Source organism: Lynx rufus, unplaced genomic scaffold (genome assembly GCF_022079265.1).
Source record: "Lynx rufus isolate CCGP_SWC_20201006 ecotype Redwood Valley unplaced genomic scaffold, mLynRuf1.p SCAF_4, whole genome shotgun sequence".
NCBI lineage: Eukaryota > Metazoa > Chordata > Mammalia > Carnivora > Felidae > Lynx > Lynx rufus.
This window is the reverse complement of record NW_025814856.1, coordinates 87,010,516-87,037,452: the sequence shown is the minus strand read 5'-3', so window position 1 is coordinate 87,037,452 and position 26,937 is coordinate 87,010,516. Positions and strand designations below refer to the sequence as shown.

Sequence of the window (26,937 nt, the reverse complement as noted above, 5' to 3'; positions counted from 1 at the left end):
TTTCATATGTATATATTTAGCTCTTTTTCAATGTTTATTTACCTTGGGGAGAGAGAGAGAGAGAGAGAGAGAGAGAGAGAGAGAGAGAGAGAGAGAACGATTGCGAGCAGGGGAGGGGCAGAGAGAGAGGGACACACAGAATCCCAAGCAGGGTCCAGGCTCCGAGCTGTCAGCAAGGAGCCAGACGCGGGGCCCAAACTCACAAGCCGTGAGGTCATGACCTGAGCCAAAGTCGGACGCTTAACTGACTGAGCCACCTAGGCACCCTTTCCTATATTAATCTAAGTGTAGAAATTTTATATTTGTAAAAAAATGTGTCAACTATCTTTTTTTACAAATTTTTGCCACAATTATTGGAAATAATGTGTTATTATAATAGTAATTGAAAATAAAGCAATTATTGAAAATAATTCAGATACTAGGACCCTCTGATTCACAATATAGTCTAAAAAAATTCTCTTGTTCAGTATTGAGATGTAATTTAGAGCAGAGCTACTTGGTGTGAGAGGGTTAAGCAAGTACATTCTACCAATATAGCCAGGGGATAACACTTCTATCACTTGATGTGGTGGTCACCTTTGCAAAACACCCACAGACTTCAGCAAAAAGGCAGGAGCACAATAAAGTATAAATTGTAGAATTGTTAAAAGAGGAAAATAATTAAGTATGCTTTTTAGCAAATTGCCTACATATAGGAGAAAGTCAGTGATGGTCAGCTAGTCTCATTAGTCCTACTTATCAGGTTATTTAAATGACATGGAAAAACTACTGGCTCCAAATAAAGAACTTTCTAGAGCTGACATAATATAAAGGCACCTCTGTAGTTCTGAAAAGTAGTTTGGTTAGTAATTAGTGGAGGGTTGAACTCGGACATCTGTCCTTGAACTGAATATCCATAAATTCTGTTTTCTAATTTGGTTGATGTGTAAGGAAATAAACTGTAAGAATGATTCTGCGTATCTTTTTTCTTCTCTTCCTTCTCCTACTCTCACTCCTCCACCCCCTCCCTTCCTCCTCTTTCATGTCTCCAACTTAGAAGGTAGATAAGCTGTGTAATCATATGAGGAGCACTATACTAGGTGAATCTCACTCCCTCACTCAATTTGTGTGAAAAGTGCCATCAGCCTCGTTGTGTACTTTGGCTAAGTCATGTTGCGTCTCTGAGCCTATTTCTTCACCAGTTACTTGGGATGGTTGAAGGTGATTTCCAGTGCAGACACTAACATTATCTCCTTATCTGTTGAGGCCTTTGGCATTTGCTAAGTCCACAGTCTTTGTTCTGTGGGGTAAAAAGAGTGACTTGACCTAGTCGTACAACTAGCTTCTTGGCATAGCTGAAGCCACCCATGTCTAGTGACACCTTCACTGAGTATGTGCTCACTGGCAAATCAGCTTAATTCATGAGTGCTTTCCTTTAAAAGTTCTTAATTGATTTGGATAAATTAACTTTAAAGCTAATAAACTGCTTTCAAGAGCTATCAACATTGTGAATTTTTACCCATCATAAAAACGTAGGTACAAATTATTCATTTACCTGTTAGTATCTCCTGAAATTGTTCTAATTCCTGATGTAAGTGGGATTGTAATTAGGAGTTAGTGGCTCACTGAAATGCCAATGGAGGCAATACTTACTCTTTTTTTTTTTTTTTTTTAGATAATTCGTTGTATTTGCAAAAAAAAAAAAAAAACAGAGAGAGAGAGAGATAAACTAAAAATCTACTCATTTGGGGGCGCCTGAGTGGCTCAGTCAGTCGGGCATCCGACTTTGGCTCAGGTCATGATTTTGCAGTTCACAAGTTCGAGCCCCACATCCGGCTCTGTGCTGACAGCTCAGAGCCTGGAACCTGCTTCAGATTCTGTCTCTCCCTCTCTCTCTGCTCCTCCCCCCACTCATGCTCTCTCTGTCTCTCTCTCAGAAATAAATGAATGTTAAAATTTTTTTTAAAAATCTACTCATTTTCATATGACATTTTCTTAATGTCTTATTAAACACATGTTCTTTCTCTTCCCTCCATCATTTGTTCACAGCAAAACCATGGGATTACAGTAATGGGACCTATTATAGGTTCAGTGCGTGTTAAATATACCTCTGGGAGAAGACTCTTTGTTGTTATATCTGCGTAGATTTTTGCCAGAATGCAATGCAAAAGAACTTGTGTATGAAGTATATGGATGGTCAGTTGTCCCTGCGTTGCTTACTACTTTGAGAAAAATAGCTCAAAAATATTTTAAGCATCAAATAGCAGCTGACAGTGTAGTCCAAAGAATACTTGTTTTCTTTTTGGTTAATTATGAAGGTGGCATTTGATAGGTTTCTGGCCAATTTGAGGAAAATGGGATAGCATTGGAGCCTTGACATTTATAGTATTTATAGAAGTCCTGCTTTCCATGAGCAATTATCTTTTTCAAAATTCCTTTTTTTTTTTTTTTTTTACTTTTTTACTTTGATATTTGTGAATGGAAGTAGGGTTTAACTAAATGTATTATGTTTGCTGATGACTATATAAACAAACTTTAAATGTTTATTTATTTTTGACAGAGAGAGCGCACCCGCATGTGCACAAGTGGGGGGCGGGACAGAGAGAGAGGGAGACACAGAATCCGAAGGAGACTCCAGGCTGATGGCTCAGAGCCTGATGAGGGACTGGAGCCCATGAACCAGGAGAACATGAACTGAACTAAGTCGGATGCTTAACCGACTGAGCTACCCAGGCACCTCTGTGTAAACAAATTTTAAATGGAAGTGACTACACTATTTTTTTTTCATGCTAATAGTTATTAAAATCCAGTGTATGAGGAATATAACCAACTACAAAAAAAAATTTGATTTTACACTATGGAAGTTTTTTTTTTACTTAAGTCAGGGAGTATCGATCAGTTGTATAGATGGGGGCTGATAGGGAAGCTTCACAAATAAGGGGTTTTAATTCCTGTTAAATTCCTGTTTTAATTCTCTGTCATCGGAATACGGCCTCAGCCTCAGGCCCACCAGTGTTAATTGTGCTCTTTTTTAAGGGACAATGTTTAATGTTTTCTTTATTCCTTTTTCTCTTTCTTTCTTTCTTTCCTTTTTTTTTTTTTTTTTTTAGAGAGAGACAGAGAATCCCCCAAGCAGGCTCCACACTGTCAGCACAGAGGTCCCATGCAGGGCTCAAACTCACATACTGTGTGATCATGACCTGAGACAAAATCAAGAGCTGGAAACTTAACTAACTGAGCCACCCAGGTGCCCCCTCCCTCTTTTTACTTGTACTTGCTGGACTTTACATAGAACCTTTCCCCTTGTGGGACATTGGCCAGAATTCAGTGGTCTCATGGATACACTTACCTTCAAGATGGTCATGTAGGCAGCTAAAAAGCAGAAGCTGTACAAGGTAAGAAAGGAAAAGGTACTGGGGACAAAAACATTTCTGATACGGTTACTCTTTGCAAATGTGTGTTTTAAAAGACTGGGTCGTTTCTGATCTGTAGGAAGTTTTAATTCAACTAGGAAGTCAAAATTTATACATCTTGAAATTTTGATTACAATACAAATCATTAAATGATTAAATGCCAAATAAATTAGAGCAGCTGTAACAATAGATTGCCTGTAGGAGTTCGGAAAAAGACAAGGTAATTATTGACTAGAGTTATGGACTAGGTTTGGTTTATGAACTACGGACTGAAAAATCAAGTTGAAGAAGACAAGGCAAAGGCTAATTAGAAGGAAAAAAGACACAAAGTGAAAAACAAGGAAATGAACAAGTGTTGTCAGAGGCTAGCAAGCCTAGTTAATCTAATAGTTTGTCACAGAAGAAGAATGATATTAAATCAAAAGGTTTATTAATGGCAAATTATGTGGCCCTGAATGTCAGAATAGTTTGTCTGGGATTTAATGTGTGGGAAAATAGCAGAGACATTGTGAGCAGTGGAATACTATAGGTAAAGCAGTGTTTATTCTGATTGGAAGGAGAAACACTTAGTTTTTTGTGGTGAGAACATTGAAGATGCAGTTTCTTAGTGACTTTCAAGTATATAATATTATTATCTATAATCATCATTTTGTACATTAGATCCCCAGAATTTCTTCATCTTCTTATTGGAAATTTGACCCTTTGACCAACATCTCCCCATTTTTCCTGCCACTCCCCCCTCCCAAGCCTCTGGCAATTCTCTCTGTGAGCTTGGCTTCTTCACATATGAATGAGATCATATAGCATTTGTCTTTCTTTGTATGAATTTTTTCACTTAGCATAACACCATCATACAAGTGTATCAAATTACCACATTGTTGTCTCTGAATTATATGTCAATAAAAAAGAATAAATGAGTTTAGTGGTGAATATAAGGTGTAAGTTGACTATAATTTTTAGTTTGAGTGGAGATGAGAACATTGGCACAGGGTGCTGAAATAAAATACCACAAGTATTTTTATTTGGGGAGTACAGTGGTAAGTTTGATTTAGAACAGTAAAATACAGGTGCTCACACACACACACTAATATTGTGAAATTCTTGGGGCACCTAGGTGGCTTAGTCTTTTAAGGGTCCAACTCTTGATTTCAGCTCAGGTCATGATCTCAGTTTCATGAGATCGAGGCCTGTGTCCTTGCTGACAGCTAACAGCTCAGAGCCTGCTTTGGATTTTCTCTCTCTCTCTCTCTCTCTCTGCTCCTCCCCTGCTCATGCTCCCTGCTCTCTCTCAAAATGAATAAAAATAAACTTAAAAAAAATACTATTTTGAAATTCTCAAATGACCCTCATTTATAGAGATGATTCAGTAGCCTTATTTTTGTTGCCTTTTGTACAACCTCATCTCGTAACTAAAACTGTCTTATTTTTCACAGATACGGGTTGTAATACTTTTTCGCTTTGTAATCACCTATGGATCCAGTCATGCTTAAATTCATTAAGTGATTTGTTTTATTGTTGACAGGAAAGAGTGGTTAAATAGGATGCTAATATGAAAGTGGAGACTGATTGGATGTGGACAACACTACATATGAAATGTGTGAATAAGTATTACTAAAAAGCTTCAGTTCTTTTTAACTTCCAAAAGATCGCTCTCATTCTGTTCCTTTTTCTTTTAAATTTCTATACCTTATGCCTTCCATTTTCATACACATAGAAACATCTTTGCTACGTAATTCATTTTATGTTCACTCTATTTTATTGATAAAAATTAATATATTTGTCAAAAATTCACATACTTTTTTAAGCACTTCTCTTAGGTGTACCGAATTAAAAAAAAAAAGCTTAAAATACATCACCAACATTAAGATTTTTGATTTACATAAACAGGCAACTTGTTCTTGTAGAATCACGATTTATTTTTTTTATTTTATAAATATATCAATATTACCCAATTGGATTTGTTAAGCTTACAAAATGAGAAACTTTTTCTCCATCCAAGTTCACATTTTTCTGTATGTAGTACATAACTGAAATCATTTTTCAGTAAATCCTGATGTTTTTCTCGATAGAACTTACTGTTTTCGAGCGAATTTCTGAGCTATAGCTAATAACTACTGTTGGGACAGCTGAATGATTAAGTCTTTGTGTACCATTTACTTTCTTGAATATTCCACTTCCACCTCTTAATTTATCCTTGCTCTCTGCTGCTCCTGCTGACAAATAGTCCTTTATGTTAAATGAAAATGTTTTATGTAGGTTACCTGGCATGTGTAGAATTACCAGCAAAAATCACTTTGTAATAAGTGCTTTTATTTTAAAACTGCAGTGACTTATCCTTGGCTATAATACATTGTATCTGTATGTGAGCTACTGCTGGCTGTCTCTAAGTGAGAGAAATGTCCTGGGCATATTACCGTGGTGACATCAAAGGCACACTGAAGCCAAAATAGTGATACCATCTGAACGTCAAGTCTCATTGCTCAGAAACTAAATTAAAATCCTAAACTGTTTCATTAATGAGTCAATACAGTCAAGTATGGGTTGGAAGGGGAAAACGTGGTGAGAACAAGCAAGAGTCCTGTTTCTGAAGAAACAAGGTATCCCAAGAATTCACATACTAACAACAGTGGATTTTGCTCTGGAGGACCTCACAGGTGAGAGAGAAAGTTATAAACATGTTAAATTAAAATGAATTGCAAAGAGATAGCTGATAAATTTTTCAACAAGTTATCTGGATCATTCAAAGACGCTAACCCAATCTCCGTCTCCAGTTTTACTTACTACGCAGTTGAGTCTTGATCATGCACTGTTAGGTTGCCCTTTTTTCTCCTTTTGTGTGTTTAATCTTTATTTTAGTTTCTACAATCTACCTCTTCATTCTCTTTGGGCTTTGATGCTAGAACTTCATCTCTGGTCATGTGCGTCTTATCAATCATTTAAAACAGAATATAAGCACCACCTTTCACATGAAGGCTTTCCCAAAAGCCATCTTTCTTTACTTTGTTCTCTCAGAGAACTTGTTTTTTGTCTATGTTATAAAAGCTATTAAATTTTATCTTACTTCGGAATTTATTTTGCATATGTTTTAAAAGGTATTGCGGTGCCAGTAATAGAGATGGCTGTGTGGCTAGGTGTATACTCCCCACATCACCTAACACAGAGCCTTGTGTGTCATGAATAGTATTTGTGAAATTAAGCTGGATAAACAGGTTGAGAGGACAGGTACTAGGACTGAAAAACAAGTGTCAGAATAGAACTTAAGAGACTTTAGTTTCTAAATAAAATGAAACAAAGACAAAAGACAGATGGAAAGTGGCAAGAAGCATAGTGTTGCAATTATCCAGGCCCCTGCCTGTACACCTTTCTCACCCTACTCTCTTAACCTAAGCCAGTGTTCTATAAAGGGTTTCTGGGGTGACCTCAGGTAGTCAGTTTTTAGATTCCCAGGCAATTTTATTGACAGCAGCCTGCATCATTGGGGAGGGAGTAGGATGGGGAAATGGTATGACATTTCGAGCTGTAGTCCTAGGGTTAGTGCTAGGAATGTGTTTGTAAGCAGTTAAAATCTAAGCACATCTTAAAATAATCTATTTTATTTTTTAAAAGAGATTGTCCGTTCTTTTTTTTTTTTTTATTAGAGAGTGAGAGCAGAGAGAGGTAGAGAGAGAGAGAGAGAGAGAGAGAGAGAGGGAGAATCTCAAGTAGGCTCTACGCTGAGCTCAATCCCATGACCCTTGGGATCATGATCTGAACTGAAATCACAAGTTAAACACTCAACCAACTGAGCCACCCAGGCACCTCTATAATAATCTGTTTTAAAAATCCCTCTATAATAAGCTCGTCCAGGGACTCAGTGATACTGTTTTTCTGATATCCACAATGGATTGCTTATTACATGCCAGTTCAATTCTAAGTGTTGGTGTGTGTATATCATTGAATCTTAACTCTAACCCTTGGAAGTGGGAAATAGGAATTATTATTCTCATTTTATTGACAACAGGTTAAGTACTTTAGCCAGTGAAAAATCTAGGTAGACTAGCTGCAAAACTCATTTGTGAAGTTCTACATTAGGCTGTTTCCAATCAGCCAAGGCTATTGTAAAGAGAAGATAAAAGGATGAACTCTTCCTCTGATTACTAGAATTAACTGGATTCTAGTAATATAAATATTATAAAGCTATAAGCAGTGTCCCCAAAGGCAAAATGATGCTCTCCTAAGAAGATAGAGGAATGTAAGAAAAAACAGTGCAAGTTTCAAACACTCTATGAAGCTTTTACTTCCCATATGTTCTCCGGGCTTTAAAACTTGACTGAGATCTGGGGCACCAGGGTGGCTCATTCAGTTCACGGTCTGCACTGTCAGCACGGAGGATGCTTGGGAATCAATCAATACCTCTCTCTCTCTCCCTATCTCTCTAAATAAATAAATCAATAAATACTCTTAAAAATAAAACAAAAACTTGACTCAGGTCTGTGTAACCAGGAAAAGTTATAACCAGTCACATGATTGATTCAGTTACTTAAACAATGGCTAACATGACAGAGATTATACATATTTCTCTCAGGTAAAACTCTTACCCAATAGGTAGATTAGTTGGTTAAGTTACCCTAACCAACCCTAGGGGTCCGTGAGGTCTTCAGCAACTGTGGTTCCATCTGTGTGCCATTCCTTCAGTTATTGTCCTCATCTGTATGACCCTAACTGGACCAACAGGACCATAGTCACGGTTCAGATGAAAAAGGGAAAATTTAGTGGAAGACAAACAGCTTGACCAAAACGTTGTACATCAATCACTTCTCACATGCTGTTGAATTTCATCACGTGGCCCCATTGTGGCAATAGAGACTGAGAAATAGAGTCTCTAGTAGGTAATCACCTAAAACTTAGGGGGTACTGTTATTAGGATGGAGAAAAAAAAAAAGTGTCGTAACGTCCTGTCACACGCTGTTCCTCGGGTAATCCGAGTATCTGTGCACACATTTTTTTCCCCACACATAGTACGCACTCACCATCTTTGTGTAGAACATGATCCAGTCCCACCCAACAAGTTAGTAAATCCAGATAAAAATCCACGATCTCTGATAATGTGCATTTCTCTCCATCACGTGGATGTGACTTTTCCTAATTTAACTGTCATACAGCAGAATACCAGTTACTTTCTCTGCCCTATTGCCATTATTACCCACGTTTCTTAAATGTAATGATACTGTCTCCTGGATGACCAGAATAAAAATTGCCATTTGAAGAAAGATAGAAAATACAGAGCACTCACAGCTCTGTGGTATGTATGTATTACAGTTCCTCAAGTAAGAAACAAAGATTGCTTACTCTTGGATAAAGAGAAATTTTTGGTTAACTCAGCTGCTTGCTCCTGGTAGTATTCTGTGGGAGGAACCCTTCTGTCTATAACCATCTCTGCCACATCTGAAGAAGGATGTGCCTGGGGCTAAACAGCTTTCCTATCTTGTTTACGCAGCAGGTTTAGAGCCCCAAAATCACTTTTCAGCTTCACAACAATGACCACATTTGTGCAGACTGGGCTTGTGATTTCCTTGGTAACAAAAACAACCTCAAAAACAACATGGAATTGTTTTCTACTCACTTTATTCCGGTGAGTTTCTTGTACAAGCAATCCCAGTTCTAAGGTTTAGTCTGGAAATTGTTCTTAAGTCCAACATCTTTTAAGGATTTACGGGGTTCTGAATTTAGCCCTTCCTCCTGTGTCTCATTTTAAAGGTGGCTTACTTGAAACATTGCTGAAAACAGAAAATTTGATATTACTCCTGATTTAGTCGTCCATCTGTACCAAAGGCCAAGGCTGCCAGCCACCTACCAGAGTTAGGTACCTGCATTGCATTGTGAAATTTTGCTTTTGGAAATGGGTGCCTACCCAGAGAGTCTACTTGTCAGACCTCCTCTGTATCTATGCGGCACCAGCAGTACATGAGTGCAAGTCACAGCCTGAGATTGTGACTTGAGCATGCCTTCTCCACGCTTCCTAAGTGACTTGGAAACCAAGTGCTCAAGAAGGCAAAAGCATCCCCAGCTATAGGTCATTGAATAACATCTTGAAGTGGAATCTCTGCCTCTGAGGCTAGTAATATTTTACTTAGACTGTTATGTGAGTGGAAATAAACTGTGCCGATAAGCAGATTTGAAATGTTCATTAAGTTATTTTGTGTTACCGTAACTGAGAGAGAATCCTTTTTCCATGTTTTGGGTATTTCCTAGATGATAAGTTTTACTGGAGAGCAGAGCATGTCTCATAACTCAGAATCTGGAAAGGCCAGCTATTTGCCTTTCTAGATTCTCTGGCATCTCTGTGTGGGTCAGTAACCCTCACTCTGATAATGAGACTCATCCTGGATTTTGATGTGAGAGCCATGATATGAATTAGGGAATGTGGAGATTCCTTCTAAGACAGTAGTATTTGGGCAGCAACATTCAGATTCTTGGAAATTTTGCGAGCTACACAGCTCCCTCTTGCTGAATTAATTCTGGCTTAAAAACAGTCCAAATTTGTTATCATAGTTTACAAGTTAGATCCATTGCGAGTAATCCATAAAAGGTGATTAAGGCAAGCTTAAAATAATGATCCACATAATACCAACTAGATCCAGCCAGTAGGACCAGGGTGGGTTTAAAGGTATTTTTGAGTATGTGAAGTTTACTTTTTTCATTTCATGTGATCGAAAATGTGACATCTGTTAGAATTGGAAAAATGCATCTGAACTTGTTAATTGGAAATCCAATTAGCTATCATTTGAAATGGTGTATCTACCAAGAGAATTAGCCCTCAATTCATCATTATGGGCTATATTATTTCCTAGCAGCTGAAATGAAAAACCACACTCTCATATTATTTTTGGAGTGTATGAACTAGAAACTGGCTCTACTTTCTCAGGAATATTTCTCTAAGATTTATTTCAGTATTCTGAGTAATTGTGCACTTAAATACCTTTTAAAATCAGTGATTCAGTAACCAGCATAACACACTCTAAATATCATGTGAAATGGAATTGTAGTCTAGTAGATTTGTCAAAGACATCCCCTAGTTCATTTTTGATTGGAGAAAACATTCTCATAAGTGGCTATTAACACCATTAATGATGACATTCAGGAAAATGTCCCCTTTTTGGACTCGACTCCTTTCTCCTGTCTTCCCAAAATTTTAGTGGAAAGCAAGAGAGACATATAAAATGAATACCATTGTGCTTTTTACAGGGACTTTAGAAGCTCCAATTTCCTCTCAAAACAGGTGGCTTTCATTATGCATCATTAAGAAACTGATTATTTCCGGGAATTTCAGTATATGGTTATTATCCTTTTTACTATTTGACCTTCCATAATTCTAAGCCTCTATAAATAATGTACCACTTAAATGCCACAATGGATTTTACAATGAATTAATTAGTAATATCACAGAAAAAAGCACGATGTTTAATTTTACCATAATATAAATATCCTAATTTGGTATAATAAAGGGTTATTTCCTAATAGTAAATATCTCAGAAGACTTGTAAGAGAATACTATTAATATTTTTAGATATAGACCATATTAAAATGTAATGGGCTGGCTCATACTGTAAATTGCAAACCTTTTATCTGTCTTTAAAGAAAAATCTCAATTTTATGGAGCATTGTACTACATATCACAGTTAATTTCAATTAGCAGTTACAGTGAAAGCAGAAATTCTAGATGTCATCGGCAAAGAATTCAGAAGTCGAAGTTATACCTGACTTTCAAATACCGTTTCATTAAGTCACTTATCAAATTCATTATTTAACCACTTCCAACTCATGGTGGTTGTTGTGGCCTTTTCTCCCTTCTGTTTTCTCACCCAATCATTTGTAACAGGCAGAATCCAATCAGGAGAGAGAAAACAGTATTTTGAATGGGAAAGTTAGTTTTTTTTTTATTTTTTAAGTTATTTATTTATTTATTTACTTACTTATTTTTAAAGAAGTGTTACTTATAACAGGGATTGGAGTCATAGGGGATTAGCCAGAAGTAGAGATTACTCTGAATAATACAGGAATACCAGGTATAGTATTACTTAATGTAATATGTAAGAACAGCTACCCCTAGATTTGGGATAGAGAGCCCAAGGAAGCAACCTCAGTCTCAGTGCCTCTGGACCGAGATCCCGATCTTCTTATAGAAGACATAGTCACCGCCCACCAAATGACCGAAAAGTTGCTACAGTGTCATGCTGGAATGGTTTGCTGATAATTCACCCTGTATGGTTCTAAATGTGTCATCGAAGGCACTCCATTACAGAAATCGTCAGGGGGTGCTGCTGGCCACTTGTTTGCTGGAGAACATGCAGGAGCCAGAAATCAGGAGAGCTTCATAGGTCCCAAGAGCCTTTGAGGAAACAAATCAGCAGCAGGAAGCAAAATCCCCTTTCTCATTGAGTGTCTCTCTTTCATCTTCTGCTGACAAAGCTTAAAATTGAGTTCATTGATAAAAGAAAAATATTTAAAGAGCCCAGATCCGGTTTTATAGAGTAAGATAAATGGGTGAATTTAAATCTGAGAGGCAGTAAATGTATAACCAGCACAGCATTGTACTGAAAGGATATCATTCATTTAAATTTGTAGTTACCACGATGACCCTCAGCTTGGGGAGTCACATATTATAGAGGAATACTTGAAAATGAACTGGCATGTCTCCCAGCATGCTTATTGCTTTATTCCAGTGCTACCACAAAAAGAAAAACAAAGTGAAATGTGATCTCAGTGGCTTTAAGTTTTTGCAAGTGCAGATTGCAGGAATGAAAGTAAACTTATCATTTCAGTTGCATTGACTACATTGTAAATGGTTGTTAGAGTAGTGCTATATTTAAACTGATTGATAGAAGTCATTTTCTAATATAGTCGCCCAGGAGAAAGAAATTTCTTAGTCAAGGAAAGACTGAGAAGTATGTTTTTTGTTTGTCTTGTTTTGTTTTTTTTGACATATCCTGATTGGCCATATTATCTTGTTTGGCTAATAAACCTGATTCACAGTCAAGTTTGTCATAATTTCCATAGTTTTAAATAAAGATGAGGGCAAAATAGATTCGAGGGCATAAGTCATGTACAATAGAAATTTTCATAAGAGTCATGTGTTCAAGGAGAGGACCTCTTCAGCATAAAATTGTCATCTGATTTATTAGTGTTTATTATTCTCCATTAGGTCTAAGTTTGTTTGTGTGTAAAGCATTTAAGTTTAATTAAAGTACAGACTTAGAGTAAGTGTAAATTAATTATAGGTAAAAAATCAATGCAGTTAGACAATGTTTCTTTTTCTTCTGACAGCTGCAAAATGGTAAAGTCTCCGAAACTGGCAGAAGATTCTTGAATTTTACCTGAATCAATCAAATAAATTTAAGGAAAATAGTTTTTCATGGATTTATTTTAATTCTCATTTAACCTTTTAATTATAATCTCAAACATTCTGGCCATTATCAAATATGTGAGTAATAAGGTTAAAAATTTATGCTCTTGGGGTGCCTGGGTGGCTTAGTTGGTTAAGTGTCCGACTTCAATCCAGGTCATGATCTTGTGAGTTCGAACTCCGTGTTGGGCTCTGTGCTGACAGCTCAGAGCCTGGAACCTTCAGATTTTGTGTCTCCCCCTATCTCTGCCTCTGTCCTGCTCATGTTTGCTCACTCTCTCTCTCTCTCTCTCTCTCTCTCTCAAAAATAAAATAAACATCAAAAAATATATTTAAAAAATTATGCTATTATATAAATAACAATACAGGAAAACAACTATCTTTTATAGATCAAGATAGTATAGCATTGAATGAAAATATAAAGATCAAATAATTGGAAGTACAGTTCCATCTGTGGCAAATAATTTTTCTTTTAAGGTAAATTTTTGTGTTAGTAGAGGAGAAATAAAATGTATAACCTCTGGACACATGGTAAACATGTAAGTTACATCCAGGAAATCCCTTTGTCTACAAGTTATTTATGAAATAATGTGAAAAAGGAAAATTGACATGTTAACTTTAATATTGCTGTGTTGTTTTCCATTTTAAAAAAGACTAAGGGCATAAGGATTTTATCTCTCATTTTAACATTGCTCATAACATTTAAGAGTGGACAGTGTGAAAGGTGTTTTGCGACTTTTCAAAATATCTTTTAGATGATAGCTAATATTTTGATTTAATTTTTCTGTTTTTAATTTAATTTCTCTCTTTTAGCTTCTCCATGGGTTGATAACAGTAGAACTCCAAACAAGATTGATCTTTATGATGTACGCAGAAGACCATGGTAAGGATTTTTAGGTAGTCATGGAAAGATGACCTAGACAAAAGAAGGTTACACTTGTTGCATGTGAAAAAGTTGAATCTTTCCATTTTAAATGAATGAATATTGTCTAATTGTTTTACAGAGCTCTGGTGTATTTTTTTTTTCTCTTCTAATAAGTAAATACAGTGAAAGCTCAATGAAGATGAGTTCAAATGAGCAACAATAATGAAAAGTGTTTAAATGATTTCAAATGGACTAGTTTTAAGTTTTACATTCAATGTCGTCTCTAAATCTCTTTTAGCTGGTGGGGATTTTCTATTGAAAAGCACTCAGCTTACTTGGAGTAGAGCTCTAACGAAGTGTCTAGATAGAGTAGAAGGTAGATTGCCTCTGGCAGTGAACTAATGAGAACTGGTCCCAAGGTAAAAGCTGCCCCTAGTTATGGTCACATAGCTTAGGTTTCATTTTCACAAAAGGAAGCCTTTTTTGTTCCTCACTAAAGCAACTCATTCTCCTAACGTGTATCTCAAAAAATACCCAATAACTCATAATTGCATTCCCTGGGAAACAACTATTAAACTTGTGCATTTTATTTCTATTTTTTAAAAGTGTTATTTAATGTGTGGACATATCTTTTTTTGTGAGTTCACATTTTATACAATAAATTGCATCGTAATCTACTCTTTCATATCAATACCTATAAGTGCTTACACACAAGAGACATGCTTAACATTGTTAAAAATCCTTTACTATTGGTTATTTAGATTATTGCTAACTTCTTTCTAGCATTTAAACAAATTCCAAGATGCACAATAGTTGATTCAAAGAAATTCATTTAAGACTTTTAAAATGTCCTGTTAAACATCCCAGTAGCAATTTACATGAAGGCCTACCATTTGTAATAGTACCAGATATTATCATTAATCCATATAATATTCCTGTTAATATTTCTCCAGGTGTGGTGGCTGTGGATCTATGGGTTGTTGAAGGAAAGCCGAGACTATGACATCACATAGAGTGGGTTCAGGAACCTGTTGTTTTGTGGGGAGACTTAGAAGCAAGGTGCCAACCTGAAAAGGCAGACAATATCCTGTTTTCTCATCTTCCCATGAGAAGCATGCCAGGACTGTTTAAAATGCTAGACATGAATTAGATTTGCCTTTCTTTGGAATATCCTGGCAGACCTGCTCCCTTTACCTTCTTGCAGAGAAACAGACTGGAGTACATGTTATAAACTGTTTCATGAACACATAGTCTTGAATATTGGATGTTCTCTGAAAACGAATTGGCAGGTTTTTCAGCAGGCTTCTGAGAAGTTACATTTAGTCATGGGCATAGAGGCCTTAGAGGTAACTAAAAGGTTGAGTTCAGGTTCAGCTGTTACTATTTGGTAAGTCAGGTCCCCTTCTCCCTCCTCATCATTCTGGGGCCAGACAGTATAATCTTTGGACATCATCTGCTTGCAGTTAAGTTAATTCCTCTGCAGTCACTGAACTCTTTGAATAGATCTCTCCTAGACTTGCTTTAATATGCAGACCTTGTGAATTTGTAGGGCTCAGGTTCATTGTGAGAATCAGCATTTTGAACTAGCTCTCCAGGTGATTCTTAGACACTGTAAAATTTGAGAGCCACCACTTGAAATTCTTGGTAATGGTATTATATGTTACTCTGTCTTGAATTACTTTGTATTTATTTTCCGTTGATAGTTGCTTCTTTTGTATTCCTAGAACACTTAGCTATTTCTGTGTTTATTTTTTGCATTGAAAATAAGATGTAACCTTATTCCTTAGAGTGAGTTTTCAAACTCATGGCCAACAAAATGGAATTTAGGAGGCATAGATAGATAGAGGTTTTTCATATCCAAGAGTTTATTTTGTTTCTGATATTAGAACACATCACTTTATCTTTTGTTCTGTCTGTAAAACATACTTTAAATATTAGGCTTCTGACATCTCTATTATGTTAAATATAGCTTTTATAAAGTCGACATTGTAGAATTGTGAATGCAAGCACATTGTCTACTCAGATAGGATGGAAGTAGGGCCTTGCTTGGAAACCAGCACAACTAAGAAATCAGTAAATATCAAATCAAAGCATATTAATATTTAATATTTTTCAAGAGAAGAAAATATTCCTATGGTATTTGTTTCAGGTACATCCAAGGAGCTGCATCACCTAAAGACATGCTTATTCTGGTTGATGTGTGAGTAGTGAACCATTTTATATTTATATACTGAAAATATAGGGAGGATCTGTAGATAACAGTAGCATGTTGGTACTGAGAAATGGGTTGGGTCAAAAAAATGATGAAGAACAATTAGGATGACTTTTATATCCAGACAAAGAAGCCACATTAAGACAATAACAAAATAAATATTCTCCTATTGAAAATAGGGAGCATCTATATTGGAATTGAAAATTATGGCATAGTCCTCAAGCCTGAGCTTTTTGAAAAATTATTCATTTGCTTCCAATTTTTTGCGTTGTATCTTAAAAAGTTTTAAAGTATGTGGTTGCTAAAACTTAGCAGTTCCTGCTACACACACACACACACACACACACACACACACACACACACAAAATAGAACCATTTAGTTGACACTTAGTCATTAATAATTCAAATAACTTGTAGGGACTTGGACACAAAATAGATAAATATTAAATGTATTAAGCACCAATAGTGTGACTTTTTCAAGGGGAATGCTGATATACAGGAAAGAATTCCAGGAGTGTTTATATTGATCATTTTATTTATTTTTTTCACTGCTTCAAGTTAAGGGCTTTGTGTGTGTAATCTTCTAATAAGATTTAAGATAAAATTGTGGAATGTTGAAAATTTTTATTGTTTTTAACTTTATTTATTTTGAAGTGGAGAGGGGGGAGCAGAGAAAGCGGGAGAGAGAAAACCCCAAGAGAATCCACACTGACAGCACGGAGCCTGTCACAGGGCTTGAACCCATGAACTGTGAAATTGTGGCCTGAGCGGAAACCAAGAGGTGGATGCTTAACCAACTGAGCCACTTAGGTGCCCCAAATATTTAGTTTTTTTTTAAATTTTTTTTTCAACGTTTTTATTTATTTTTGGGACAGAGAGAGACAGAGCATGAACGGGGGAGGGGCAGAGAGAGAGGGAGACACAGAATCGGAAACAGGCTCCAGGCTCCGAGCCATCAGCCCAGAGCCTGACGCGGGGCTCGAACTCACGGACCGTGAGATCGTGACCTGGCTGAAGTCGGACGCTCAACCGACTGCACCACCCAGGCGCCCCCCAAATATTTAGTTTTTAAGGGCAATGCCAAGAAATTAAAAACATGGGGTATAAAATGCTTTTTTTTCCTTGAGTAAAAGTTGTATCTTCTTATGTTCTTTGCCACACTGGAAAAAAAAGAATCCAAGGTTTTGTAGGCATCTAAATGCATATTACAAGCTAGTATCAACATTTTAAAACCATTTTAAAAAATGATCTGAAGTAAACAAGTTAAAACCCTATCACCTATCCTGAGAAAGAGAAGGTGAAATGAATTTAGTAAGTGTAACTAACATGTCAATTCTCATTTCATTTCTTATGATATATTTAAATCAGAACTTATTTTAATTAAATTATTATGCAGTTTATATCATATGGTAATCCTGATATTCTTCCTAAGTATAAATCTAAATGCTAATTCAATATATTTTAATCTTATTGGATATATGATAATCTTCAGAAATAATTTTTCATATTAAAATCTTTAGAACCTACGTGCATATCCCAAAATTAAAAATACATATGAAGTTGAAATACCATTTTTAAGGACTATTTCAACAGACAGGTATGGAAGGTCTCCTGTATATAATATGATAATATAGAGACAAATATGATGAAGGTGTCTCTCAAAGATACTTCAAATGTATTAGTGAAACTAAACCCTATTCCCAAGTAACTAAAATAATTGTAGAAAGTAATAGATACAAAGTATGACACAGCACTAGAAGTCCATAGGAAAGAACACTTTGATTTAAAGTGTCAGGGAAGACTTCATTGTGGAGATAAAATTAGAATGTTTAGGGCTAAGATTTCATAAGGTAGGCATCGGAGAGGAGAGGAAAGAGAATGGAATTTCTAGTAAAACAATTGACATGAGCAAAGTGGCCTAGGTGAGAACATCTGGGGGAACTCTTTTGAGCCGATGGAAGAAAGAGAGAAAGATTGTGAAAGTTTTTGAATACAGAGCTACATGACTGTTGAGTAGTTACTAGTTAACTATGAGCTATTAACAGTATTAGGTAGAGGTATATTGCCAGAATTGCATGGGGAGGAGAAGAGACTAAGCTGGATAGAGTGGCTGTTATCCAAGCTCAGGGGCTTCTGGTAAGAAGCACTTGAGGCTGAGTGGAGAGAAGATGGAGAGGAAGCCACTTCCATGGCAACTGTGAAGTGGAATGAAAAAGGAGGGTTGAAAGACAGGAGGAAATTGGATGACTGAAATGCAGCCTGGTTGGTTCCAAGAACATTAATAGGAAAAAAGTATGTCTGGGTGTAATTTGCCTTTTTGAACATAGAATCTGTAGTTGTTTAATAAACAGCCGGAGGTCTAAAAGTGGGGAAAACCAGGGCTCTAGACATGTAGAAGTAAGAGTTAATTGCCTAGAGATGAGTCTTAGAATTAGATGAGATCACCTAGAATCATAGAATGTGTACTGACAAGAAAAATAAAAGATGAAACCCCTTCTAACTTGGATAACAGAGCTGGTAGTATGTTTTTCCTGAATAAGTAAATGTTCTATGAGTATCCCTTGTTTCCTAAAATTGTCCCTGGACGTACAATTTTTAGCATTGTAGTTAGAAACATATATGTTCTGATGCTGATGGGAAAGAAAGACAAAATTTTTTTATAATTTATTTCTACTCTATCAAAAAGGTGACTTTCATTAGTACGAATTTTTACAGGCAAAATAATTTAAATATTATATAGGTGACCTAGAGTTAGTGCAAAAGTCTCCTTTCCTCGGGATGTCTGGTGTTGCTTAAATATGTGGTCATTAACACGCACACACCCATTTCTTTATAGGAGTGGAAGTGTTAGTGGGTTGACACTTAAATTGATCCGCACATCTGTCTCCGAAATGTTGGAAACCCTCTCAGATGACGATTTCGTGAATGTAGCTTCAGTAAGTATAAGATGACTGCATTTTTGCTGAACTAATTCTGCAATTTCTATCTTCCCCTGGTTTTAAATACTTCATAGTGTTTTATCATTGATAGGCTGAGATATTTCTGATCTATATTTTAGCACCATCTTATGAGCTGTCCTATCTTGTTACTAATTCTCCTGTATTTTCATGCCAAAGTCAAATGTCTAAGGCTTTCCCCGTGAGTGAAGTAATTGAAGTAATATGAAGAAAAAAACACTACAGTTATTCTCGTTCACTCACAGGAGCTGAAACAGGTGACATGAAATGAACCCCTGTATCCACTGATATCAATGTAACTCTAATAAGTAGTAACTTGATAGTATAATTAGATGGCAATTTTCTATCCATTTTAATACTCATTTTTCACACTGGACACATCCATAATGTATTATGCTTTTTTTAATTGAAGTAAAATTAAGATGCAATGTTATATTATTTTCAGGTATACAACGTATTGATTCAACAGTTCTATACATTACTCAGTGCTCATCATGATAAGTATAATCACCATCTGTCACAATGTTATTCCAATATTGTTGCCTATATTCTCTATACTCTACTTTCAATCTCTGTGAACTATTTATTTTATAATTGGAAGTTTGTACCTTTCAATCCACTTTATTTTACCCATTGCCCCCAACCACCTCCCTTTTGGCAAGTCATGTTTGTTCTTTGTATTTAAGAACAAATAAATGGTTTTTGTCTGCTTGTTCATTTGTTTTGTTTTTTAGATTCTACATATAAGTGAAATCACACAGTATTTCTTCTTTCCCATTTGACATTTCTTTTAGTATGATACCTTCTAGGTCGTCACAAATGTCAAGACTTCATTATTTTTTTTATGACTGAGTCATATTCCATTGTGTGTGTGTGTGTGTGTGTGTGTGTGTGTTAACTCACATTTTCTTTATACATTTATCTTTTGGGTTATATTCATGTCTTGGCTATTTTAATACTGCAGTAAACATAGGGGTGCATGTATCTTTTTGAATTGTGTTTTGTTTTCTTTGGGTTACCTAGTAGAATTACTGGATCATATAGTATTTCTATTTTTATTTATTAATTTTTTTTTTGAGGAACGTCCATGTTGTTTTCCACAGTGGCTGCATCAATTCATATTCCTACCAATAGTGTGTGAAGGTTTCTTTTTCTCCCCATCCTAACCACCCCTTGGAATTTCTTGTCTTTTTGATGCTAGCCATTTTGACAGGTCTAAGGCAATATCTTTTTGTGGGTTTGATATGCATTCCCTGATGATTAGTAGTGTTGAGCAACTTTTCATGTGTCTATTGGCCATTTCTATGTCTTTGGAAAAATATATTCAGGTCCTCTCCCCATTATTTAATTGGGTTATTTAGTATTTTGTGGGTTTTTTTGGGGGGGGGGAGTTTTGAGTTGCACAAGTTCTGTATTTTGGATATTAACCCCTTATTAGATATGTCATTTGCAAATATATTCTCCCATTCAATAGGTTGTTTTTTTCGTTTTGTTGATGGTTTCCTTTGTTGTGCAAAAGCTTTGTACTTTAATGTAGTTCCAATAGTTTATTTTTGCTTTCCTTTGCCTGAGGAGATCTATCTAGAAAAATGTTGCTAAAGCCAATATCAAAGAGATTACTGCCTATATTTTTTTCTAGGAGTTGTGTTATTTCAGATCTCACTTTAAGGTTTTTAATCCACTTTGAGTTTCTTTTTGTGTATGGTTAAGAAAGTGGTCCAGTTTCATTCTTTTGCTCACAGCTGTCCAGTTTTTCCAGCACCATTTGTTGAAGACTCTTTTTCCCCTTGTATATTCTTGCCTCTATTGTCGTTGATTAATTGCCCATATAAGTGTGGGTTTATTTTTGGGTTCTCTGTTTTGTTCCTTTGATCTGTGTGTCTGTTTTTGTGACAGTGCCATACTGCTGTGATTACTGCAGCGTTTAGTCCATCTTGAAATCTTGGATTGTGGCCTTCCTAGCTTTCTTGCTCAAGATTGCTCTGGCTCAAGTTCTTGCTCAAGATTGCTCTGGCTATTTGGGGTCTTTTGTGGTTCCATACAAACTTTAGTGTTATTTTGTTCCAGTTAGGTGGAAAATGTCACTGGTAATATGTTATATAATAATGTATTAACAATTATGTGTGTTACATTTTCAAAGTATTATTTATTAACATGAGAACCAATGTGCTTTTTTAAAAGTGTCACTTCCCAAGAACCATATTAGAGCTTCCTACTCATAGCTAGAGAGTGTTGAACTCTGAGGCAAATAAAATAGGACAAAATGAATGTTACCACGTTTCATTTTAATTAATAGAATTTAGGCAAGAAATTTCATGACTGTTTACTGGTGGATAGAATTTCACATTTGAAGTGGGTATATTCATAGAGACGGAATTGAGGGATTTGTGGTCAGATCATTTTGTATTGAACACAGAAGAACAGATCTGTCTCTGAAACTCCTTGGGCGGGAGAAGTTAAAGCAGCTCCTTTCACTGGACGGGCATCCCTGGTGGGGGTGGGGGGGGGTGGGGAAGTAGTCAGGGAAGCAGGTGTAATCCCCTTGTTAACCAGAGCTCCAGGTAATTGGAGATATTTCATAGATTATATATTCCCACTAGGCAAGAACTCTGAAAACCTCTTTTTGAGACTGCTTTTCATCTGGGCCACATGTGTGTCTCCGGTGCAGTAAGGTACAACCTGATCTTTTAGTTGCCCAGGGCTGCCGTAACTGAATACCACACCCTGGGGAGCTCACATGTATTTTCTCATGATTCTGTAGGCTGGAACTCCCAAGATCAAGGTACTGGCAGGGTCAGTGTCTCCTGATGCGTCCTTCCTTGGCTGCCAGATGGCTGCTGTATTGCTGTTTATATAGATAGTCATCCCTGTAGATGTAGCCCCAGGTGTGTCCTCTTATTATTACATGGACAGCAGTCATAGTAGATTATGTCCTCATCCTAAGTCCCCTGCTTCCACACAGCCCACACTCCAGTGGGGAGAAACAAAGGGATGTGGTGGATTTCGGACAACGGCAAGTTCCCTGCAAGTGGGTGATGGGACCCCAAGCAGAGCGGGTGCTGCTTCTGTTGGGGCAGAAAGAACTGGGCTCTGTGAGGAGGCAAGCTTCGGGCTGAGGCCCGAGGAGGAGGCTGTCTGAAGCACTCTAAGGGAAGACCATTCTGGCCGGAGGGAACAGCCAATGCAGAGGGCCTGAAGAGGGGAGCCCGGCTGTGCATCTGAAGGGTAGAAAGGAGCTGGTGCGATTGGAGCACGTGAGCCTGGGAGAGGCTAGAAGGTGAGGTGGGGGAGATAGGCCTGGACCCCCAGTGCCTGGAAGGGACACAGAACAAGTTTGCATTCTAGCACAAGCAAGGTGGATGCTACAGCCTTTGAAGGGTTTTCTTGACTCTAGTTATGACTGGTGTACAGCCAGTTACTAGTGGAGTCTTTGTTGCCACACGACTGGTGAGTGACTTAATTCTGCAATCCCATTCTGCGGATCTGCTTCCTAAAACCACTGCTAGTATCAGTTTAGATTGGGTTTCCCCACAAACAGTCTCTGAGACAAGGATTCAAGGACAAATGGTTTATTTTAGAAAATGACTCTAGGAAATGCTTAGAGAAATGTGAAAAGCCAAAGAGAGAGAGAGAGAGAACTAAAAAATGACGGATTATCAAACATTACCACTCTGAGTGATACAGTTTAATCCTCTGTACAATTCTGAGAATTAGCACACATTACATGAATCAGAGTTACCCTTCTATGGGGAAAATGTGCTGGAGTATTTATAGTTAACAATTGCTCATGAGGAACGTTAATACTCTGATGTTCCCAGGCCAACATGTACGCAGGCAGAGGGCTTGTAGAAATCTCAGCCAGTTAAATTTGGGTTGGCACGCATGGAAATACGGATGGGACACCAACAGCATCTGCCTTAGCTAGAAACTAAACAATGCTATTATTAAATATGCTTTAAAAGGATTTCTGATTAAACAGAAGAAATGGCTTTGAATGAATTTTTTTGGTGTTCAACATTTAGCTAGCAAGTAATGATTCTTTTTAAAAATTATTTTAATGTTTATTTAGAGACAGAGCATGAGCAGGGGAGGGGCAGAGAGAGAGGGAGACACAGAATCTGAAGCAGGCTCCAAGCTGTCAACACAGAGCCCGATGCAGGTCTCAAACCCATGAACCGTGAGATCATGACCTGAGCCTAAGTCGGATGCTTAACCGACTGAGCTACCCAGGCGGCCCTGAATTTTTCTTAATAAAATCACTTAGATGGGATTGATATTGGGATTCTTCATGCCTGACAAGTCTTAAAGATCATTGCTTTTCGTAATAATATTATGGCTCTTAAACATGTATTACTTTAAAGAACATTGTTAACTACTTAAAAAACATAATTGTAAGATATTTCCCTGTGGTTTCTGTGAGCCTGGTCAGCAGACTTTATTGGTTCATTGACAGTTCTTGGTAAATCCTTACTTGTGCATCCTCACTTGGTGTACCTTGAATTGTGTAAGCTAAATGCCTATTGGCAAATGGAATATGTTGCTTGTGGAAAGAACTGGGAGTGTGTTTGATCTGGAAATAATGTATCTCAATATGTCAAGTTAAAAATGATGAAAATACTCAGTTACATATTCACAAATAGGGAAGAAGAAGGACATTGGGAAATGCTCAACCCATGCAAATTGTGAGGCAAATAATGCAGGAAGATATTTGAAAGATGAAACCATCATGATTTCCCACTCTACTTCCAGGGAAAATTATTACTGGTCTCAGCTGCTGTATATTGGCTTGTTTAGTGTAGATTAGTTAGTTAAATTTACTTTCCTTCTTTGTGGCCCTCATTTGCCATAGAGATATTTTTGTCAACTCTGAATTTTTTTTTTTTAATTTTTTTAACGTTTATTTATTTTTGAGACAGAGAGAGACAGAGCATGAACGGGGGGGGGGGGGGCAGAGAGAGAGGGAGACACAGAATCGGAAACAGGCTCCAGGCTCTGAGCCATCAGCCCAGAGCCTGACGTGGGGCTGGAACTCACGGACCACGAGATCGTGACCTGGCTGAAGTCGGACGCTTAACCGACTGCGCCACCCAGGCGCCCCTGAGTTTTTTTTTTACTAACTATATACTTTTGCTTAATTTTATTATTTCAGAAAAATCATGAGTACATTTTCATGATTGAAAAGTCACTGAATGTTTTTAAGTGAGCTTATTATTCCCACCATAGATGTGCCCTTCAGAAAATCAGTATGAGCAAGATCTAAGGTAGATATGTGTTCATTGTTGATCTTATTTATGTATTAACCTTCAAGTAATCACAAGTCATGAGGTGGTTTTTTTAGACACTGCTTATGTGGCAGGAACTGTTCTATGTGTTTTCCATAACTCATTCAGTCTTCACAACTGCCTTGTGAGGTCGATACTGTTACCATCCTTAAGTTTATAAAGAATCAGAGTTCTAGTAACTTTTCTAAGGGAGAAGGCAGGATTGGAGCACAGCCATCTTCATTTATGAGTCTTGAGGAGAATATAAAATATATTTACTAATTGTTTGTGAAATCTGATATATTTATTTTATTTTTTAATATAATGTATTGTCGAAGTGGCTAATACACAGTGTGTAAAGTGTGCTCTTGGTTTTTGGGGTAGATTCTTGTGGTTCTTCGCTTGCATACCACACCCAGTGCTCATCCCAACAGGTGCCCTCCTCAATGCCCATCACCCATTTTCCCCTCTCCCTCACCCCCCCTTCCAAAATCTATAAAGGACTTAGCAAACTCAACACCTAAAATCTGATATACTTAAATAAAACTCCAAAATATTGGAATTGTTAGAAATTCTAAGATAGAAATATTATTAGATTGTAAAAGCAAAAAGAAAACTCTTTTAAATCTGAATGTATTTTTTTTTAATTTTTTTTTCAACGTTTTTTATTTATTTTTGGGACAGAGAGAGACAGACCATGAACGGGGGAGGGGCAGAGAGAGAGGGAGACACAGAATCGGAAACAGGCTCCAGGCTCTGAGCCATCAGCCCAGAGCCGGACGCGGGGCTCGAACTCACGGACCGCGAGATCGTGACCTGGCTGAAGTCGGACGCTTAACCGACTGCGCCACCCAGGCGCCCCTGAGTTTTTTTTTTACTAACTATATACTTTTGCTTAATTTTATTATTTCAGAAAAATCATGAGTACATTTTCATGATTGAAAAGTCACTGAATGTTTTTAAGTGAGCTTATTATTCCCACCATAGATGTGCCCTTCAGAAAATCAGTATGAGCAAGATCTAAGGTAGATATGTGTTCATTGTTGATCTTATTTATGTATTAACCTTCAAGTAATCACAAGTCATGAGGTGGTTTTTTTAGACACTGCTTATGTGGCAGGAACTGTTCTATGTGTTTTCCATAACTCATTCAGTCTTCACAACTGCCTTGTGAGGTCGATACTGTTACCATCCTTAAGTTTATAAAGAATCAGAGTTCTAGTAACTTTTCTAAGGGAGAAGGCAGGATTGGAGCACAGCCATCTTCATTTATGAGTCTTGAGGAGAATATAAAATATATTTACTAATTGTTTGTGAAATCTGATATATTTATTTTATTTTTTAATATAATGTATTGTCGAAGTGGCTAATACACAGTGTGTAAAGTGTGCTCTTGGTTTTTGGGGTAGATTCTTGTGGTTCTTCGCTTGCATACCACACCCAGTGCTCATCCCAACAGGTGCCCTCCTCAATGCCCATCACCCATTTTCCCCTCTCCCTCACCCCCCCTTCCAAAATCTATAAAGGACTTAGCAAACTCAACACCTAAAATCTGATATACTTAAATAAAACTCCAAAATATTGGAATTGTTAGAAATTCTAAGATAGAAATATTATTAGATTGTAAAAGCAAAAAGAAAACTCTTTTAAATCTGAATGTATTTTTTTTTAATTTTTTTTTCAACGTTTTTTATTTATTTTTGGGACAGAGAGAGACAGACCATGAACGGGGGAGGGGCAGAGAGAGAGGGAGACACAGAATCGGAAACAGGCTCCAGGCTCCGAGCCATCAGCCCAGAGCCTGATGCGGGGCTCGAACTCATTGACCGCGAGATCGTGACCTGGCTGAAGTCGGACGCTTAACCGACTGCGCCACCCAGGCGCCCCTGAATGTATTTTTAAAGAAGACTGTTATTTATGTTTTGGTGGAGAAGTTCTTTCAGTAAATTTTTCCATATTTTGGCTTGAAAAAGCACATATGAATTAGATTAATCTTATAATTGCAAATGAATACTTAAACACTATGTCTGGGTTATACATTCAGCCTAGGTAGTATAATTTTTTATATATTTATTTACCTTCTTTATCATGTGTCTTGCTCCTATGCTGTTATTCATGTTTATATAATATTTAACATCAACCACATTAACTTCATAATTTCAAAAATTCATCAGTTTTATTGGTTAGCGTGCTATATTGGGGCTATAAAATGCCTGAAATGGATACATTTATTGTTTTAAATTTTTTTTAACGTTTATTTATTTTTGAGACAGAGAGAGACAGAGCATGAATGGGGGAGGGTCAGAGAGAGAGGGAGACACAGATTCCGAAATAGGCTCCAGGCTCTGAGCGGTCAGCACAGAGCCCGACGCGGGGCTCGAACTCATGGACCGCGAGATCATGACCTGAGCTGAAGTTGGACGCTTAACCAACTGAGCCACCCAGGCGCCCCTGAAATGGATACATTTAAAGATAATTGATTATGATGCGACATTTTGGTAAGAGAAAAGCAAAGTTATGTTTTGTCCTTAACCAGGCCTTTCTCATTAAATAAAAAATTAATAATTTAATGATATGGCAATTCTAAGGAAAAAGCTCTTCAAAATCTAATATGCTGGTGTGTGTGTATGTGTGTGTGTTCACATGTGCATATACAGGTGTGCATGTATTTTCTTTCTTTTTTTTTCTCTGAAACTGAATGTCTAGGAAAGAAACAATGTCACTTTTAGTGTTTATAACTTCAGGGAGGCATTATAATAAGGTGCTGAGAAAACCTGGTAGTGATTGTGCAGCAAATTTTGACAATAATTTTTCCACAACCGTCACGCAGTTTTCTTCATCCTCATACCAAAGATCACGTGAGTCATC

At 37.0% G+C, this 26,937-nt stretch overlaps 1 protein-coding gene across 6 annotated transcripts in view; it reads left to right on the top strand.

Annotated features, from left to right (window-relative positions):
• CACNA2D1 (calcium voltage-gated channel auxiliary subunit alpha2delta 1) overlaps positions 1-26,937 on the top strand; it is a 494,284-nt gene that overhangs the window by 362,665 nt on the left and 104,682 nt on the right. For all 6 annotated transcript variants that reach the window (XM_047096155.1, XM_047096153.1, XM_047096154.1 and 3 more), the window contains exons 8-10: positions 13,588-13,657; positions 15,789-15,839; positions 18,688-18,787. In XM_047096155.1, coding sequence (XP_046952111.1) covers positions 13,588-13,657; positions 15,789-15,839; positions 18,688-18,787 — 221 coding nt within the window. The remainder of the gene's footprint in view (positions 1-13,587; positions 13,658-15,788; positions 15,840-18,687; positions 18,788-26,937) is intronic.